Source organism: Pteropus medius, unplaced genomic scaffold (genome assembly GCF_902729225.1).
Source record: "Pteropus medius unplaced genomic scaffold, Ma_sr-lr_union100, whole genome shotgun sequence".
NCBI classification, from domain to species: Eukaryota; Metazoa; Chordata; class Mammalia; order Chiroptera; family Pteropodidae; genus Pteropus; species Pteropus medius.
Genome location: NW_024350319.1, coordinates 15,760,824 through 15,779,807, shown reverse-complemented (window position 1 = coordinate 15,779,807; position 18,984 = coordinate 15,760,824). Strand labels below are relative to the sequence as shown.

Here is an 18,984-nt window from a genome sequence, read left to right as displayed (position 1 = left end):
TCACAGTTAACCAAAAATAAAATAATTAAATTTTAGGAAACCTATATTGCAACTTCTAAACTTTTACCAAAATGACTTTTATTTGTATTTTCTACAGCAGTGTAAGTGGCAATTTGTCTAGACATAAACAAGGTTTATAAAATCAGCAAATGCCATTTTGAAAAGGGTCTTCTTTCACAATTTCAAGGTAGGCCCATTCAGCAAAATCCAGTACTATTCTCTCAGTACTTCATAAATGGAATTTTCTTCTACTTGTATCCATTTCCCGGGGCTGAAAATTAGGAGGAAAAAAGTTAGTAAACAATTCATGGGTAGCTGCTAAAAAACTGTCTCTGAAGACTGAACAGTTATTAGGTCTAATATGAAAGGTACCTAAAGTTACAGTTCCAATATATGTGAGTAATATATATAAAATTTTAAAAGTAACACTTAAGTGGATAACTTTTCTAGAAAAAAGAATGTTTTAAAATAATGAAGTTTTCATTTATGATTTAAGATAATCTCCAAACTTCTACAAAAATTGTACACAGTAGTTCAAGCATGCACCAATAGTTCAGGGTAATACAGGCTTATAAACACATTTCTGGGGCCTGCTCCCTAAGTTGCAGATTCAATAAGTCTGTTGCCCAGCAAGTTCCTAAGTGATGCTGCTGGCTTCACTTTGAGAACAACTTGATTGTTAGGATACTTCAGAAGAACCAGACCCAAAAGCTACATCAGAGAATGGTTCGTTCTAGTTCGTGGGAAAGAAATTCAGAATTATAACTTATTAAGGTATAAACACTCAAAAAGTATACATGCTTTCTTATTCCATACCTTTAAAATCATCTAAATGGCTTCTCAGAGAGTGAGCACATACCTTATGGACCCATTCATATTCTCCATATTTAGAATCAAAGGTTCCTTTCTGAAGAGATCTTAATTTTAAGGTAAAACGTGGTCCAAGTTCCTGAATTCCCACTTTCTTTTCACTCTTGAATATGTATCTTTAAAATTAAAAGTTAAGGAAATTAGTCTGCATAAACCCAACTTATTTACTTACAATTAATGACAGGGTCCAAAAGATAATTTACTTTTCATCTATAATACCTGTCACAATATATTAGAAATGAGGCTTATGTTAAAAATATATTTCATGATTGAAGTCAAAGTCCAAGAAGTTAAAGTATCTTCCTCACCTGTGAAATCTGAAGAAGATATAATCCCGTTGATTGTGAAACGTGGCAACCTGCCTTCCAATAAATTGAGGATTATGGGGAAAGAGGGATGCAAACATCCTTCCAATAGAATGGCCCAGCCGTGTTGTAAAATTATTCAGAATTATTTCAGGTATGTGTTCTGTGGGGTCTTTGCCTCTTCTCTACAAAAATTATGAAAAATCATGTTAATTGGCAAAACTATCATAATTTTTAAGTTTTTTAATATACGTGACAAATTTGAAAATTTTTAAGTAATTTTAATGACAACCAGATGGCTTATCAAAATTCACGAAATAAGTATTTTAATGTGCCATGGATGTACCAAAAAGAAAGTAATGAAGGGCTATTGCCTATTCGCCATAATTCAATTACAAGTCTCACAAGAAAACTGTCAGTATATAAAACTTGCTTTAATGAGGAAAGCAAATACCATTATTAAAATCAATCAGTAACAGCATCTATTTAAGCAAATACTGTGAGACCACTGCCAATCAAGGAAAGCATAAAACTTACCTTAATTTCTTTACGCAGACGAACACTGCTCATTTTAAAATGAGCAGTTGGGCCACTTGGCAAGTGACTCAGAATTAATCCATCTGTTCATAAAGCTAAGATCACACTGAACTCTGTAACCTAAATCTTAAAACTGTTTAAATTGGTCCTCTGTATGCCCACAGGCTCCTGAAATATGTAGCTAGGTGAACAGCGGGGTACAGGTATTCCTCTGGGGGAGTGAAATTGTCTTGCCATATGCCAAACTTGTCACTTATTTGAGTTGTAGCCATATAAATGCCTTTATTTCCAACTAATCCATTAGCTCTTGGAAGACAGATTTGTTTTAACAGCATGTCTACCACATAGCAGATTATCATTAAATATTTGAATTCTTTTTATCCCCCACCCAAAATTTATCACAGGCTCAACTTCATGAGGCACAGCCAAAAGTATTCCTGCATCATTTGCACTTTGGAAAAAATAGTATCTTAAGGGGTTAAGAGAGGTAAAAGTCATTTCTTATGACCTAAATCAAGGCTTTAATCCTTTCTAGAATATTCCCACTAAATTGTGGTTTGTGTCAAAAGCAAACTACAGAATCCAAAGATCAGCTCCTAAGTATCTGCACTGTACAAAAATGTTTTGTTATTGCTAATTTTTAACACAAACCATGTAAAATAGGAGTCCTTAAAAAACAAAGGATACTTGGTGTTTTACGATCTTCATTAATAACAATCAGATCTGTGAAATCCCTGGAGATACACTGTGGAATAATTTTTTTCAGAGCCAGTCCTCTTCTGTAATAAACGTGTGAGTTTGGTATAACTGTGGATAGCTGTTCACAGAGTCGTACTGTTCTCTGTAAAACAAAAAACAACAATCCTCAAAAGTAAAAATAAAAATCTTAGGTGATATATATTTATAAGGAAAGGTATAATGATGTTAGTAATAGAGAGCAAGGCCAAGGAAAGAAGAAAATCTGAACAGTGTTTCATCCTGTACTTAAGGCTGATCATCCTAAAAGTAGTGGCTCTCAAGTGGTGATTATGCTCCACTAGGGGACCTTTGGCAATGTCTGGAAACATTTTTGGTGATAATGAGTTCAGGGATGGCTAGTACTGGTATTCTAGTGGATAGAGGCCAGGGATACTGCTGAACATCCTATAATGAACAGGACAACCCCTATAACAAAAAATTATCTAGCCCAAAATGTTAATAGTGTTGAAGATGAAAACCGTATGCTGAAGAATCATGCTTAGTGAACCTATATTGCTTCACCAGTATAACATTTTATTTAACCTATTCATAGCATTATCTAAGGGAATTACTAATAATTTAACTCTTGTGAACTGAGTTCTTTTAAATAGACTAATAAAATAAAATTAGGAATTTAAGAACTATACTGATTAATGTATTTATTACCCCATGAGGTCTATCTGATGTTGTGATGAGAATCTTGGGAGAAGTTTGTCTGTTGAAGTAAGAAGCAAATTCATCTGTAGCTTCATCAAAAGCAACCTGAGAACAGAAAGAGAAAATTTTACATCAAATATGCTACTAGACCAAAATTTTAAAAGTAGTTCTAGAAGGATTCTATGATAGTGATTAGTGATTTCCTAACTGATAGAGGATTTAAAGAAGGCCTAGGAGGGACTTACATTAATGGCAACACAAAGAAGTGGGTGATTTCCTTTATATAGAAATACAAGTATAAAATTGGAAAAAATGTCAAAAACAATTTCAGGATACAGACTGAGGTACATTCTTGGAAAAAAAATGGTACAGCTATAGCCAGGAGTATCAGGAATCTTGCCTGGAGCTACTCCATTTCCCGCATCAACCTAACTGGTGAAAACAGTAACTTTACCAACTTCAGGTCTGATGTTAAGAACCAATGACCCTGAATCCAGAGGTGGTGGACTCAATTCAGGTTGGGAGCATGGGTGGGTATGTGTGTAAACCCCAGTCAAAGGTTACAGGCCCATTTTAGAGTAAGTGTGGAAATTTAAAGGAGCCAGAAATTTAAGAGTTCTGGAAGAGAAAGAGCCATAGAGAGGCAACATAATCTTTCCACAAATCCCTAGCTGACAGCTAAACTACACATGAGACATCTGAGAATCCAGAGCACACGAGCAGCAAGGGAGACCTAAGCACTGGCTGCAACTTTAAATACATTCAACCCACACACAGCTTGTCAGAAGCTATGTATGTCTTAGTGACTCAAGGTATCTCAACACAACCTCTATCTAAATCACTAACTGAATATTAAGTGTTACAAACCCAGGGGAAATCTCTAGGGAGTTAGGTTAAAAATAACAAAAAATACGTAGAGACATGGTGCTATTAAGGAGACAGAGCCCACAGTTTAGTTCTAGGCAAGTTACTAAAACAAAAAATGCCAATAACCCTTAAAAATAAGTCTAGTTAGTGCAATATGTTGTCTAAAATGTCCAGTTTTCAACCAAAAACATCAGATAAGCAAAGAAACAAGAATGACCTATAATCAGAAAAAAAGCACTCAATAAAAATTGAGTAGGCCTATATGTTGAATTTAGTGAAAATTTTAAAGCAGCTATAATAAAAATACTCAAGGAATTGAAAATATGGATATAGAAGATCTGAAATGGCAGAAAAGCCAATGAACTAGAAAAGAGACTAATAAATAATATCCAGTCTGCAGAACAGAGCAATCAATCACAGAAAAAGAAGCAAAGCTGGAGAAATTTGGAGGACAATGTTAACTATTTCAGCAGTGTGTGAAAGGGAGTCCCAAAATGAAAGGTTTGAAAAGAGCAGAAAAAAATAGTTGAAGGAATAATTGCTGAAAAATCTCCAGATTTGATGAAAAACTTGGCTCTCCAAGCTCAACAAAACTCAAGTCAGATAAAATGAAAGAACACTACTTAAACACATCAGAGTCAAACTGCTAAAAACCAAAATCAGATGAAATTTTGAAAAATATTAGAAAAAATAAATCATGTACAGGGGAAATAATAAAGGTCACGATACAATGGAATATATTCAAAATACAAAAAAAAAGCCAAGGATTCTATAGTCTACAAAATTATCTTTAAAAAATGAAGGCAAAATAAGTACATTTTCACATAAAAACAGGTAACTGCTATTTAGACCTGATATAAAAACAGACTTAAGGAAATCCTACAAGTTAAAAGAAAATGACACTAGATAGTAACTTGAATCCAGAGGAAGGAAAGAAAAAACGGTAAATATGAAGATAAACACATAAGACTGTGTTTGTGTAGACTCTTAATATCTTTAAAAACAAAAGATTGTTTAAAGCAGTAATTACAACACTAGATCTGCAACATAAACAGAAGTAGTATATGTGACAATAACAGCATGAGCAATAGTGGAGGAAATGAAGCTACATAGCAAGTGTAAACTTGCTATGTTTTACTAGAATTGTGTATTTACTTGAAGTAGATGGTATTAAAGGTGCATGATGTAATTCTTAAAGAAACTACTAAAAAATATATATAGCTTAAAAGATCAAGAAGAATTAAAACAGCATATTAAAAATATTTAATAAAAAAGGAAACAGTTGAGGAACAAAAAATATATAAAGATGTAAGTTGTGGAAAAAAGGAAAATGGCAGGGTTAAGATGGCCTAGTAGGTAGACACTGTCCTTGCCTCCTCTCACAACGACACCAAAATTACAGCTAAACTATGGAACAACCATTATTGGGAATTGCCTGGGGTCTGGCTGAACAGAGGTCCTACAACTGGTAACATACATAAGAGACCACGTTGATACTGGTAGGAGGGGCGGAGATGTGAAATCTGCTGGTCCCACAACCATGTACAGTAGTTGAGAATCAGGAGAGATATCTGGGTTGTGGAGGTCCCCCTAAGAAGCAAGGGGTCCCGGCCCCACACTGGGCTCCCTAGTCCGGGGTTTCAGTACCAAGAAAAGAAGTCCCCACAACCTCAGCTGATACGGTCTTATGGGATCTCCCTTGTAGGACTGAATCAACAATTTAGAAGATAAGGTAGAAGACACCCAATCAGAACAGCAACAAGAAAAAAGAATCCAAAAAACATGAGAATTCAGTTTAAGGGGCCTCTGGGACAACATCAAATATACCAACATTCACATCATAGGGGTACCAGAAGAGAGAAGGAGAGCAAGGAACTGAAAACCTATTTAAGGAAATAATGATGGAAAACTTCCCTAACCTGGTGAAGGAAACAGACACATACAAGCCCAGGAAGCACAGAGAGTCCTAAACCAAATGAACCCAAAGAGGCCAACGCCAAGACTCATCATAATTAAGTGCTAAAGCTTAAAGACAGAATCTTAAAAGCAGCAAGTGATAGACAATTACAAGGGAGCTCCCATAAGACTGTCAGCTGATTCCTCAACAGAAACTTTGTAGGCCAGAAGGGACTAGTACAAAATATTCAAAGTGATGAAAAGCAAGGACCTACAACCAAGATTACTCAGCAAAGCTATCATTTAGAATCAAAGGACAGATGAACGGCTTCCCAGACAAGAAAAAGCTAATGGAGTTCTTCACCAAACCAGTATTATAAGAAATGCTGGAGAGATTTCTCGAGGAAGATGAAAAGATTAAAAATGTGATTTAAAAAATGGCAATAACTACACATCTATCAACAATTACTTCAAATTAGAAAGGATTAAATGCTCCAATCAAAAGATAGGGGAGCTGAATGGATAAGAAGACAAAACCCGTACATATGCTGCCTACTGGAGACTCACTTCAGATTGAAAGACACACACAGACTGAAAGTAAAGGGAAAAAGATATTTTATGAAAATGAAAATGGAAAAAAAAAATCTGGGACTAGCAATATTTATACCAGACATAATAAACTTTAAAACAAAAGTTATAGTAAGAGACAAAAAAGGACCCAGTAATCCCACTTTTGGGTTTTTATCTGAAGAAACCCAAAATACTACTTTGAAGGGACATGTACATCCATATGTTAATTGCAGTATTATTTACAAGAGCCAAGATATGGAGGTAACCTGAATGTCCATCAATGGATAAATGGATAAAGAAGAGGTGGTACACATATACAATTAAATATTACTCAGCCATTAAATAATCTTGCCATCTGCAACAACATGGATGAACCTAGAGGGTATTGTACTGAGTGGAGTAAGTCAGACAGCGAAGGATAAATGCCATGTGATTTTTCTTAAATGTAGAATCAAAAGAGCAAAATAAAACAGAAATAACCTCATAGATACAGAGAACATTTTGAAGGTTGCCAGATGGAAGTGGCATTGCAGAGTGGGTTAAAAAGGGGAGGGGATTAAGAAGTACAAATTGATATTTACAAAACAGTCGTGGGGCTGTAAAGTATTATATAAGGAATACAGTCAATAATATTGTAATGACTATGGTGTCAGATGAGTACTAGATTTATCAGAGTGATCACTTCTTAAGTAATATGAATGTCTAATCACTATGTCGTACACCTGAAACTAATATAATATTGTATGCCAACTATAATTGAAAAAAAAATTTAATATAAAAAAAGGCAAATGCATATCTTTATCAAAAGTAATTTTAATTTTCAGACTGAATAGAAAAGCAACATCCAACCATATGCTTTCTGTACATGACACTTTAAATTCAAAGACACGAAGTGGTTGAAAATAAAAGCATGGAGAAAAAATTACGCCAGAAAGGTATAATCATTATAAACGTATATGCACCTAACATAAGAACTCCCAAAAAGACAGGAAGGGGAATGGAAGAAATGAACAATTCAATAATTATAGCTGGAGATTTCAATACTCTCTCAGTAACTGATATGACTAGAAAGACATTCATCAATATAGAAAACATGAACAATACAATCAACTTGAAACAACTCTTATAACAGCACAATACATATGTTTTTCAAGGGCACATGGAGACCATTCTCCAAAATAAATATGCTAGCACATAAAACACTCTCTTTAACTGAAAAAGACTAAAAGTACATTCCACAACCACAATAAAATATTAGAAACCAACAGCAGAAAGAAATCTGGGAAATCCTAAAATATTTGGAAATTAACACACATTTTAAAAATCAACAAGATGAAGAAATCAAGGGAAATTAGAAAATATTTTGAACAGAATGGAAATGAAAACAAAAAAGATAACAAAATTTATGGGATGTTGCTAAAGCAGTGCTCAGGGGAAAAAACAGCTTAAGTGCTTGTATTAGACAGAAAGAAGTATAAAATCAATAATCTTTCATCTTAAGAAGCTAGGAAAAGAACAAATGAAACCCTAGGTAGGTGGAAGAAAAGAAATAGGGATTTGGGGGAAAACTAAATAAAAAACATACATCAAGCAAAAAACTAATGAAATTATAAGATATCAACTCTTCTATTAAGAGAGATATTAAGATTTGAACAATAATGATAAGAACACATCTTAACAGTTGTGGGATATACCAAAAATGGTACTTAGAGAGAATTTTGTGGCCTTAACTGCTCTTATATTAGAAAAGATGAAAAATCAATCAAATAAATAAAAACAGAATACACTCGAGTGCAGAAACAAAGAAAGAATAAAGAGAAAGTAAGCTATAAATGAATTCGAAAACAAAGATTCAATAGGTAAAATCAAAGAAAAAAGCAGTTTGAAAAAAATAACAAAATAGATATATCTTTGGTGAAAAGCTCAAAGATTAGGAATGAAAAGGGGACATTACTACAATCTCACCATGAACACAGGTGTATATTTCTTAGCAAAGTATTAACAAACAAAAACAATGTATAAAAGAAAGATATAACAACATAACTAAACTGGATTTATCCCAAGAATTCAAAGAGGTTTAATATTAGAAAATCTATTTCATTTACTACTTTAGTGTAAGAAAAGAAACCCGTTCACTCATCTCGCTACTGGCAGAAAAAGTGATTAATTACCTCAATGTTTGCAGAAAAAGCATCGATAACATTCTACATTCATTTATGATAAATAAAATCAGCAAAAAAAGAAAAATGGAATTTCCTTAATTCATAAGAAGACTATATCATTAATGTATCACAAATATTAATGATGACACATTAGAAATATTCTCTTTAAAATCGGGATGCCACCAGTGCCTTTTCTATTTATTTGACATGCTAGAGGTTCTAGTCAGCATAAAAATGAGAAAGGAAAAAAAAAAAACAAAAAACAACCTAATGGATTGAAAGTAAAAAACAAAAGATTTACCTAAACATGAAAACAATATTCAGACAAATTATTAGAAATGAATTTGATAAACTACTGGTTAGAAGATCACTATCTAAAAATCAACTGCATTTTTATAAATTAGCAAATAAAACAATTTTGAAAGAGATATGATTTACATTGATAAGAAAAAAGATAACCAGGAATAGCTCTAATAATTTATGTGTAAAACTTATATGAAGAAAATTATGAAATTCATTGAAATACATTTTAAGTATTTAAAGACCTAAATCTACTTTAGTGCAATATATAATTTTATATGGAAGACCTAAAGTCCAAGAAGAGAACACACTTGAAGAGAGGGATTTGAGGATGGGGTTGAGGAGGGACATCTTGCCCTTAACAGGTATCAAAACTTATCATGAAGCTAAATAATTAAAAATGTAAAGAAGTGATAACAGTGACAAACTGACCAAGCAAGTAGAAAGCACAGAAAAGGGCCAAGCATGTATGGATACTTGATATATGATACAGCATTACAATTCACTTTGGGGAAAGGTTGCACTACTCTAAAAATGGTGCAAGGGAAAGTCGTATATATGGTAGGGGGAAGAGAACTGGCAGGAGAAGAAAGAAATTGGTTTCTTTTCTCACACCAAACAGAAAAATCAATTCCTGATGATTAAGTATGTAAATGTGAAAGGCAACTCTTCAATTATTTTAGGAAGAAAAACATGAGAACTTATGATCACGGGAAAATTTCTCAAATATGACAAAAAAACATTAAATATTTAAAGTTTAAAATCTATGTTAAGGACTTTTGTTCATCAAAAGGCATACAGAGTAAAAAGAACCACAAACTGGGAGATACTTATAACATATATAAAGGATTAGCATCCAAACTATAAAGAGAAGTTTTACAAATCAGTAAAATACACTACAGGACAGAAAATTTGGGCAAAAGACATAAGCTTGGCATATCATTACCAAAAACACAGTACATACATAAAAAGATGCTCAATCACGTTAAAAATCAGGGAAATGCAAACTCAAACCACAATGAGTTAGCCCTTTATCACCAGTTTGAATATACCAAACATTGGTCAGAATGTGGACGACCAAGAACATTGTTCTTATACTATGGGAGTGCAAAATAACACCACCACTACTTTGCGAAACATTTTGGCACTATCATGGAAAGTTGAACATTTACACACCCCATGATTCAACAAATTTTCCCCTAGGTAAATATTTAGGGAATCTTTTACATATATGTAGCCCCTGTATGTCTATGATCCTCTATCTATCTCCAGTCATATCTCATCAATGACAATTCATCCTTCTAATTGATCAGGCTAAAAAACTCAATATACCATCTTTGAATTCTCTGTCATATCCCATATCCCCATATCCAATTGATCAAGAAATTCAAGTAGCTCTAATTTCAAAATATACCCAGGGGAAAAAAAACCAACTCAGAATCAGATCAATTCTCAACACTGCCATGACCACCACCATCATCATCATCATCATCATCATCATCATCATCTCTTTCCTGGATTACTTTAGCAGCTTCCTAAACTAGTTTGTCTACTCGGGCTTCTTTACTGTTCCTCAAAAACATGCTAAGCATACTCCTGCTTTAGAGCTTTTGCACTGGTTGTTGCCCCATTCTGGAGTACTTTTCACCCAAAGATGGCTAATTTCTTTGTATCCTTCAAGTAAGTCTTTGCTAAAAGATCATCTGCTCAATAACATGTACCTTGACCACTGTGTATGAAACTGCAACCCTAACCCACAGAAAAATGGGCAAGAGACAAGAACAAATAAATGATTAAAAAAAGATGTTCAACCCTTCATAACAAGAGAATATCAAATTAAAACTACACTAGGATAAATTTATCACCTATCAGACTAGAAAAAATTATTTGTAATTGCAAAATCTTGGGTGAGTTTGAAGAGTAACATACATTTATGTAATCTTAAAGTATCCACTCCCCCAAATACTTATTAATTACAAAGGGAAAAATAGTAACTGTGATGAAGAAATCTGTCAGACACTTTAACCAAGTGATGAAAGTTAACACAACCAGTAATAGGAAAATCAACAACGTGACTCCTAGTAAGAGGCACCGAAAATAACATCACATCTGTAGTCAAAAGTACATAAACTGAATATAATCATGAGCAACATCAAACTCATGTTTAGTGACATTATACAAGAGTACCTGGACTGTACTCTTCAAAAATGTCAATGTCATTAAGAGCAAAAACCATCTGAGGATCTGTTCCAAATTAAAGGAGGTTAGAGTCATAATGGAGTGAAATGCATGAGCCTGGATTTTTCTTTTGCTAAAAATGACATCCTTGGGAAAGTGGTGACATCTGTATAACCTTTATAGATTAGATAATATTGTATATCAATATTAATTTTCTGATTTTGATAACTGTACATTGTGCTTATTTAAAAAACACTTTTATAGGTAAAATACACTAAAATATATAGGAGTAAAAGGGCTTCATGTCTGCCACTTACTCTCAAGCATTTCAGAGAGGATATAAATGAAAGCCAAATGTGGTACAATTTAACATTTAGGAAATCTGGGTGAAGGGTATATATAAATTTCTATTTTTCTATTAAGTCTGAAATTATGTCAAAATAAATAAAATGTATATACACATACAAACTTCTATACATATAAAATTGCAAGCTCTCTATTCCAGGTAGTCTTAAATCTCTTTCATCCCATTTGTTAATTCTAGTAACCTACACCTACTAACATATAATTTATTTATTATGTTCATTGTTTGTCTCTCTTCCTAGAATATAAGCTCTAGGTGGGCAGAAATTCTGTGTGTATACGTGTAAGCACTGTGTATTGATACATCCCATGTGCACTGATGGATCCCAAGTCCCTAAAAAGATCCCAATAGATAGCAGGCAATCAATAACCACTTGGTGGAAGACTAACTGAATGAATGAATGAGTATACCAGGAGATATGTGAAAGAATGTTGACAAAAACATTGTTTGAAAGCAAACAAAACCAAGTTTCCTGTACAAAATTTAAAAATTATATACAAAGTTTTAAAAACTGCCATTCTCTCACTGTATTGTTGTAAACTAAAGAGAAAATGTGAAAAGTAGGTTATTTTGAAACCAAGAGTTTTATAAGGACACAAAAAACCTCCACCAAATAGTTATCAAAATGTCTAACAAATACTATAAAATTCTATAGTATGTGAAATGCTTATCAAATGATATAAAAAAGTACTATAAAAGATATTAAATGACAAAAAAGTTTAAGCATAAAATATAATACATTTCTAGAAAATAAATCACTTTCCCATAGCATTGTTGGGAAATTTAAGTATTAAATAATCTAGAGCAAATATGATATTTTGCCAACATTATAGCTCAATCAGTCCATTATACAATTCACAAGCCAGTATGTCAACATATGAACAGATAATTTATCAAGTGTGGTCATCCAAATTTACTTAAGACTTCTAACATTACCTCTTCATCATTAGGGTCTACTGTGGTTTCATCATACACTCGCTGGTTGTCAATGGTCTTGGGTATAGGCTTTGGCGGAGCCTAAGTAAAAGACAAAAGATTAAGTTGTAAAAGCATTTTACATAAATAATTTTGCATTATGGTTAGGGAATAATAACAGAAATCTGCAAACAATCCCAAAACTCTATCTGTTCCTTATTTCAATGTACTGCTACAACAACCTTAACAATATTGATTAAAAGGCTTTTTAACTCTCTAAGCAGAAACATATACATACTGAAAGAATTGCTAACATTGGATGAAATGGCTTAAAACCAGACAGAAGAAACAGAGAGAAGAAACTGAGATCAAAATAACTATCCGTTAAGAAGAAAAATAACAAAATGAAAATAATTACAAAAGCATATATACATGTAGCTTTGTTCTAATACTTCCAGAAAGCTATTCAGAAATATATAACAAAAGCTATAAATCTGTTTCTATCTGCTTAACTAGTAATTCTAGTTTGGGGGATTTATGGTAAAGAACGAAAGGGGAGAGCAATTTACATAAAGAAATATGTAATATTACTATTGTTAATAGAAATGAATAGAAAAGAGGGCAAATGTCCAACAACATGGTAATGACTAGGCATTTCAACATAATGGAATACTGTGAGAACCAGCAATCAAGCATACTCAGCTTATTAAAAAAAAAAAGCTGTAAATGAAATGGTAAAGAAGAGGAACATAGAATTGTAAGCATATACTAACTAAAACAAATTCAAAATATATGGACAGTAGCAGAGATATGAAGAAATATGAGCTGATGAACTATTTAGGATTTTATTTTTTATTACTCTATGAAATAAATATTAGGTTTTAAATAATTTTTTGAAGGAGCTGGATCTAGGAAGTCATCTTTCAGTCCAAAAAATAAGAACAGTGATATTTTCAAATGATGATCAGCATATTAATTTGCTGTAATTGACTAATCGCTGAGAGTTAAATAGAGATTAACATTGCTTGATAAGATTTTGCAAGTCAAAGTAGTGTAATATTGGCAATGTCATGTTATTTAAACTAATACTATTGAGAGACTGCATGAAAAAGCAGTGTTTCTTTGTGTAAAGTCTTTATATTTTTCCTTTCTTCAAAAACACTTATCCTTACTTGGTACCTCATGTTGAGAGATGGAAGGGAGGAGAGTTGCATGTTTTTAAAATTTTGCAAATATAAATCATAACCTTGAACTAACTATAAATACAATAAAACTAAATGAAAATAAATTAGCTATGCAATAGTGTGGAAGTATTTAGTAGTTCTTTTAAAATGTTTCGATAGAAAGATTTCACCTCTGATCAATACCACAAAAATAGCCAAATCCTTTCTAAATGCATTATCTTTGCTCTCTTCTTTGCCATAATCTATCCAGGCATCTCATCTTCTTTCTACTCCCCATTCTTACTCTTCACGGATTCATACCCTCTGTGTCAGTTCTCATCTTACATACTCAACTCTACAACAGACTAGGCCCTGTCCTGCTTTTCCCCAGCTTTGCCTTTGCTTCAAGTCACTAAAACTCCAGCTAGAGGCTTAAATTAGGGAGCTTCTCCATTCCCAAAGTCAGGGAGATGTGTTTCTGCCTCTTAAAGTCATAAAGTTAAGTAAAATAAGTAAGTTGAAGTACACATACCATTTATATGAAACTTTAAAAACATGCAAAAGATCACCATTGTGTTTATTGTTTAGAGACACAAACATGTATAGTAAATGTAATAAAGAAGTGCATGGGAAAAAAGAAAGAGCAATTTCATGCATTGTTGGTTATCAATAAGGAAGCCCAAAAGGGGCTTTGAACATTATTTGCTAATGCATTATTTCTTAAGTTAGGTAAAGGGTAGAGAGGGGTTTGTCATAATATTTTTGTACATCTGAAATATTTCATAATAAATTTTAAAAGAAAGTCATTCAACATAAATATCAGGGAACATTCCTTAATATAAGATAGAAAGCAGATGGCTAAAAATTTTATTTACCTTATCGCCAAGAGCCTCTCTCTCTTTTTTAAGTTTTTTCTTAGCTGCCAACTTTTCCTAAAAAAAATTGAGAAACCACTAGTTATATCACAAACACATAGTGAAACCACAAGTTACTAAAACTATGAACACTTAACACTAAGCAATCTTTGTATTAAAATAAACATGCTGGCATAGATTTTCATACCTAAGCTATTGTAAAACAAATAGGCTGGCCAATCAATAACATTTAACAAAGATCTTGCTCCTTAAAAAAAACAAAAACAAAAAAACCCTAAATTGGCAAGTTTGAATATTTTACAATTTCATCAAGTTTATCTCTTGCTGTGAAACTTTGAATTAAGTGATAGTTCAAATGTATATCTAAACGAGTTTTTGTTGTTTTGTTTTACATTCTTAAGTTGTATCCTAAAGAAAACCATGGCTATGCTGGTTGCTTCACCTGGAGAGTACTAAAAATAAATGGGAATGGGAGATGAGTTTTCAGGTTGCTTTCAATAAAACCATAGCTAGTTACCCATATATTTTATAATCAAAATATGCTTTTAAAATTATTGAGAATTTACAAGGTGAGTTAGAATAGTTTTTCTGTAAATGTGTACCCTCTGGAGATTTTTGAACAGAAAGCTTGATACACATCAGAAAATACTTCCCCCCTACACCTCCCTATCCTCCCCGTGCTTATAAAACCCTTAATCCGTCAGGTGTCGGATGAGAAATTATAGTCTCAAAAGTCTTCTAGGACATCATTCCCCCATACTCGTACACCAGAAAGGGTTAGATGCTCCTTCTACGTATTCCAAAAGCACTTTGGCACTTAAGATAAATAAGACTCAGTCCAGGGTCTCAAAAAGTCTAATAAGAGAAGGCAGGCACAGAAAAAGCATTATGTGTACGAACTTTTACTATGTGCAAGAATAAGCAAATGTTTGCTTTCAACTGCAATTTAACCACAAATGAGCACTGTGACCTTGGACTTTATTTGTTCATCTCCTACTTATCGCCCAGAATTACGTGAGGATAAAGCTGTAAAGAGTAAATACAATTACTAGAAACTTTACAGTATTAATGTCGGTAAGAGTTGCTGCAGGAATCAGAGAAGAATCGTTTTGGATTTACGTAATGCCTGTATTACAGATTCTAGGAATTAACCAACAGCAAGTAGACGGAACGAAGCGGAGACAGTGACTTTTGCCTCCTAGCTAGATCAGGAGGGAATCATTTTCACTACTTTTAAAGCTCAGGCAAAAAGAAGAGGGAGGGGATCAGAACCTAAGAGCCTCCACCTTACCCTCCCGGATTAATCACGACCGCCGGGGGCCCCCAGGTAGGGGTGATCACGCATTTGCAACGCCTCCCCCCAAACCCCAACCTCCTGCAAACTACATCGCGCATGCGCCCTGCCGCTTCCATCTCATACCTTCCGCTGTTGCTGTTTCCACCGCGTGAACATTAAGTGTCGCCGCTGCTTGTTCTTAATCTCTGAAATGCTGAAACCTGGAGGAAAAGCAGCCGCTTTCGGGATTTGGCCTTCGCTTTCCGTCGCCCCATCCTCAGCAACTGCAGCCTCCTGAAGTTCTTCGGTAGCGGCTTTGCGTTTCAGGCTTTTCTTTCTGCTGCCGCCGCTCTTATCTCCCGCCTTCTCCATGGCGTTTACTCCTTGTCTGGACGGAAACGGAAATAACTTCCTTTTCTGACCTGCTTTCTTAGGCTTTTACTTCCGGGAGCGGGAGGGCTTAAAGAAAAATGTAGAATGCCACGTGAACTGTAGCCATTTAAGATGGTCCTGAAACTTAACGTGGGAGGAAAGTTAAGGGGATTGCTCAACTGTGTGGATATCGAAATGATGAATTCGTGGAATTCTTTATTGAGTGTTTTCTATGTGCCGAGCCCGCAAAACATTGGAACAAAACAATCTTTGCCGTAGAGTTTACATTCTACTAGAAAGACCTAAAATGGGCTCACGAATAATAGTGTGGTGTGCTATAAAGTAATACACGATATGGAAAAAGGAGGATAAAAAGATGGTAGAGTAGAGGAGCATGTTGTAGCTTTTAAATGTTACACTGAGCAAAGATTTGAAGGATATGCAGTTAGCTGGGGGAAGATACGCTAAGCTAAGAAAAGCAGTCCAGGCAAAGGAACCATACACCTCGCAGGTTCCTAGTCAGTAGCAAGCCTGGTATGTTTGGGAAACACTATGAAGGCCAGGAGTCAGATGAGAAAGGAGGAGAGTAAGAGAGGAAAGAGAAATGGTTAGGAGTTGCAGATTATGTAGGGTTTTGAAGGGAGTTTGGTGTTTATTTTATGTGAGACGTATATCTCTTGGAGGATTTGAGAAGAGGAATGACATGACCTGGCTTACATTTTAAAAGCATCACGCAGGCCTGTGGCCATGCCACCCTGAACAAGCCCGATCCTGTGAGATCTCGGAAGCTAAGCAGGGTCGGGCCTGGTGAGTAGTTGGATGGGAGGCCACCTAGGAAGACCAGGTTCTGTAAGCTTAAAAAGGGATTGTACCATGACAAAGTCCTTGCAATCTGTGAGGTCAACCAAGGGTTGCTTCACCTTAAAAACAAACAAAAAACAATGTTACCCTAATAAACAAAAAAATTAAAAGCATCACTCAGACTTTTTTTGAGAACAGACTTAAGGGGAGGCAAAATGAAAGGAGAGGAGAAACGACAGTGTCTTGACCCAGTGGCTCTGGTGGAAGTGGTGAGAAGTGATCAGATTCTTTTGTAAGTTCCTGATGATTGAATGAAGGGTATGAGAGAAGGAGTCAAGGATGATTCCAGGACTTTTGAACTAAGCGACTGGAAAGATGGAGTTACCTACAAATCAGTTGAGATGGGAGAGACTTCAGGTGGAGCAAATCTGAAGGGTAAGATCAAAATTTCAGTTATAGAAATGTTAAGTTTGAGATACTATTAGTCATCTGATTGTTATTTTCAAGTAGTCAGTTGGAATATATGATTCTGCAGCCGGAGAGAGGTGTGGTCTAGAGATCAAAATTTGGGAGTCATCAGCATATACTTTTTCACACCACTATAGTAAATGTAGCTAGTGAACTGGAAAAAAGAGGAAGAGGAAGGAGCAGCCCCACATGAAGAGAAAAGGAGGATCCAATAAAGGAGAATGAGAAGCCAAGAGAAGAAAATATTTCCTCAGTGGTTAAATTTGTTATATTTTTCATTTTAATTTTATGAAAATAGTGTTGAGCTTAAAAATCACTGACATATGGGTTTGACGGCACTAAATCATAAAATTTTATATAATTTAAAGAGGAGTAATTAGATCAAACACAACAAGGAGGAGGAGGGGTAGAGGAAGAGAGCAGGAGGAGACAAACCAACCTTTATCTAAAAAATATAGACTAAAAAAACATTTTGGAACCCTCTTCTAACCTTAATATTTTATTTCCCTACATGTAATAAATATATTTTTTTCTCATAAGAACACAGAATAGTACTGAAATGTGTTTAGATAATTATCTTAAATTTATTCAGAAGTGCCATACAAATGAGACCATAAACTGTTTTAACACAGAGACTTCCTTTTTTTCCTTCATGACTTATTTGTAATAGTTGTATGAGTTGAATAAAAGCATTTCTATGGTCAGAATTCACAAAAGCACGAATCAAGTCAGCAAATATATATTTAATGTTAACCAATAAATGAATCGGGTGATGAATATGATGTAAACAGTAGGCTCTATGTTCAGATCTGTGTTCAAATTTTGACTCAGTCCATTAGAAATCTCAATTAAATCTCATAATCTGAGTCTCAATTTTTTCATCTCTAAATGGGCTAATTATAATGCCTCATAGGTCATTGAAATAACATATTAAAGAAACACTCGATAAATGCTAACTAGCTATTTTTATTACTTCTAGGTGTACGAGACTATGGTAAACGTGGAGAAAAAAAAAAGATGTCTGTTTACCCTCAAATAGTTTACAGTTTAGAAGATAAAACACAATTCTAGTGTAAGTATTGAATAATGGTCAGTGTAGAGTGCTCCTTAACTTGAGGTCCATTTTATCCATTTGCTTTTTCTCACTAATTGCTTCATCGTCCATTATTTTCAAGGCCCATTTACATTATTTTGAAATAAAACATTTTTAATATTTAATAAAGATTTTTTGCTTATTTATTTTAGTTCTGACATTTGAGAGACCCTATAATACAACTCTGGGACACTAGACGAATTCAGTGAACCAAACAAATGTATAACCAAGATTCCATTTAGAAAATTTGATCCATTATTTTACAATATGACTTAAACTCTTTACATCACAAAAATCATTCCAAAGGCACAAAATATTAATTCATTACATGAGAATGTGAGATACCAGTTTTTTACTTATAATGTGATGTAACCCTTTGACAAACACACAGAATATTGATGCTTTCTGAGCATGAATTATACCATGCAGTAAAAGCAGGTAAGAACTGTTAAAGAAAAACCAAAATGGAGGCCATAGTTTGAATATACATGTATACCAAAGCTCATAGTCATATAACCAAAACTCAAACTGACCTGATTTCCCCAAATGCTGACTCTGACCTTAAACGAAACTTAAG

General features: G+C 34.1%; 1 protein-coding gene and 1 pseudogene across 1 annotated transcript; one reads left to right on the top strand and one right to left on the bottom strand.

Moving 5' to 3' along the window:
* Nucleotides 1-56: 56 nt before the first annotated feature.
* On the bottom strand, nt 57-16,082 carry RPF1 (ribosome production factor 1 homolog). Its single transcript, XM_039838699.1, has 9 exons — nt 15,818-16,082; nt 14,398-14,454; nt 12,381-12,461; nt 3,117-3,212; nt 2,400-2,553; nt 1,713-1,795; nt 1,179-1,360; nt 860-986; nt 57-271 (listed from the first exon to the last, which is right to left on the bottom strand). Exons 1-9 carry the CDS (start codon nt 16,043-16,045, stop codon nt 230-232), a joined length of 1,050 nt encoding a protein of 349 aa, XP_039694633.1. The 5' UTR covers nt 16,046-16,082; the 3' UTR covers nt 57-229.
* A 700-nt stretch (nt 16,083-16,782) lies between these two features.
* LOC120583448 (uncharacterized) lies at nt 16,783-16,901 on the top strand (annotated as a pseudogene).
* The last annotated feature ends 2,083 nt before the right edge of the window (nt 16,902-18,984 follow it).

Bases quoted from the DNA above. Each gene is read 5' to 3' on its own strand.
- RPF1 (XM_039838699.1), bottom strand. From the start codon at position 16,045: ATGGAGAAGGCGGGAGATAAGAGCGGCGGCAGCAGAAAGAAAAGCCTG. The intron at 2,554-3,116 runs GTAATAAATACA...TTTGTTTTACAG, and splicing joins CATCAGATAGACCTCATGGG to AGAACAGTACGACTCTGTGA. The intron at 987-1,178 runs GTGAGGAAGATA...TTAATTTTAAAG, and splicing joins ATCTTCTTCAGATTTCACAG to ATACATATTCAAGAGTGAAA.